The 1,308-nt window shown below is 34.1% G+C and overlaps 1 protein-coding gene across 1 annotated transcript; it reads right to left on the bottom strand.

Moving 5' to 3' along the window:
* Window positions 1–665: 665 nt before the first annotated feature.
* Window positions 666–1,100, bottom strand: LOC110638664 (uncharacterized mitochondrial protein AtMg00810-like). Its single transcript, XM_058153662.1, has one exon. The coding sequence runs from the start codon at window positions 1,098–1,100 to the stop codon at window positions 666–668; it is 435 nt and encodes a 144-aa protein (XP_058009645.1).
* Window positions 1,101–1,308: the final 208 nt, after the last annotated feature.

Below are 1,308 nucleotides of genomic sequence, written 5' to 3'. Positions count from 1 at the left end.
TGGAATTGAAATGGTGGCTCATATTTTTCATCACTGCAAAAAATCTTGGCTTCTTTGAGTATGGTTTCTTAACTGTTGGATATCAAGATATGTATACTAAATTATGTCTCTTCTTTTTTAGGTGAATGGGAAACTCTTGCATATGGTTAATTCTAAAAAAGATTCTGGCTAAATCTTTTTTATGCCATCACCTAGACCTTTTGGTTGGCAAGAAATGAATCAATCTTTCATGGAAAAAGCATCTCTACAATGGATCTTATTACTTTAACTCAAGTGGCTTGGTAAATATGTTAGCAGCCTGATCTTTAGTCTTACAATAAAGCAAAGTCACGTCACCATTCTTCAGCACTTCCCCTAAGAAAAACAATTTGATATTGAAATGCTTGGTCTTCCCATGAAAGATAGGATTGTTTGAGATGGAAATTATTGCTTGATTGTCCACCAAAATTCTAGTGCCTTCTACTTGCTTTATTCATGGATCACACAAGATCTTTCTCAACCAAATGGCCTAGTTCACAATTGTTGTTATACCAATAAACACAGCTTTAATAGTTGACTGAGCTACTATCTCCTACTTCTTTGAGCACCATGAGAAGACTCCTAAATAAAAACTTAAACAATACCTTGAGGTACTCTTCATGTCATCCAAGGACTCTACCCAATCACTACCAAAGAATCCAAATAATTTGAAATCTTGAACTCTTCTGGAAAAAAGCTCCATAAGTGATAGTTCTTTTAACATATCTAACCATTATCTTAGTTATTTCCAAATGCAATTCACTTGCACAGTGCATGAATCTAGAGAGAACACTTACTGCGTACAAAATATCAGGCCTTGTAGTAGTAAGATACATTAAGCAGCAAATTGAAATTCTGTAGAATGCCTCATCCACCTTTCCACTTCCATCTTCTTTACATAGCTTCTCCTTTTGATTCATAGGTGTGTTTACAGCTTTGCAATCTTCCATTTGAAACTTCTTGAGAATTTCCTTTGCATATTTGTTTTGAGAGATGAATACTTCATTCTCCTTCTGCTTGATCTCTATACCTAGGAAATAAGACATCAAACCAAGGTTAGTTATTTCAAAGACCTTCATCATTTCCTATTTGAATTCTTCAATCAGTGCAACATTACTCTTTGTCACCAAAAGATCATCAACATATAAGGAAATGATAAGTATATCAACACTAGAATACTTAAAATAAGAATTGGTTGCTGATGCATTTTAGGATGCTAATTAAGTTTGCTAATGTGGCCTTAATTGCAAGGATTGAGGCTGCAACTCTTGTTCAGTTGTTAAGTTATTA

The sequence above is a fragment of the Hevea brasiliensis genome, chromosome 1, assembly GCF_030052815.1.
Source record: "Hevea brasiliensis isolate MT/VB/25A 57/8 chromosome 1, ASM3005281v1, whole genome shotgun sequence".
Lineage (NCBI taxonomy): Eukaryota > Viridiplantae > Streptophyta > Magnoliopsida > Malpighiales > Euphorbiaceae > Hevea > Hevea brasiliensis.
Note: the sequence above shows the minus strand (reverse complement) of the source record. Positions and strands in the feature narration are given on the sequence as shown.

Bases quoted from the DNA above. Each gene is read 5' to 3' on its own strand.
- LOC110638664 (XM_058153662.1), bottom strand. From the start codon at position 1,100: ATGATGAAGGTCTTTGAAATAACTAACCTTGGTTTGATGTCTTATTTC.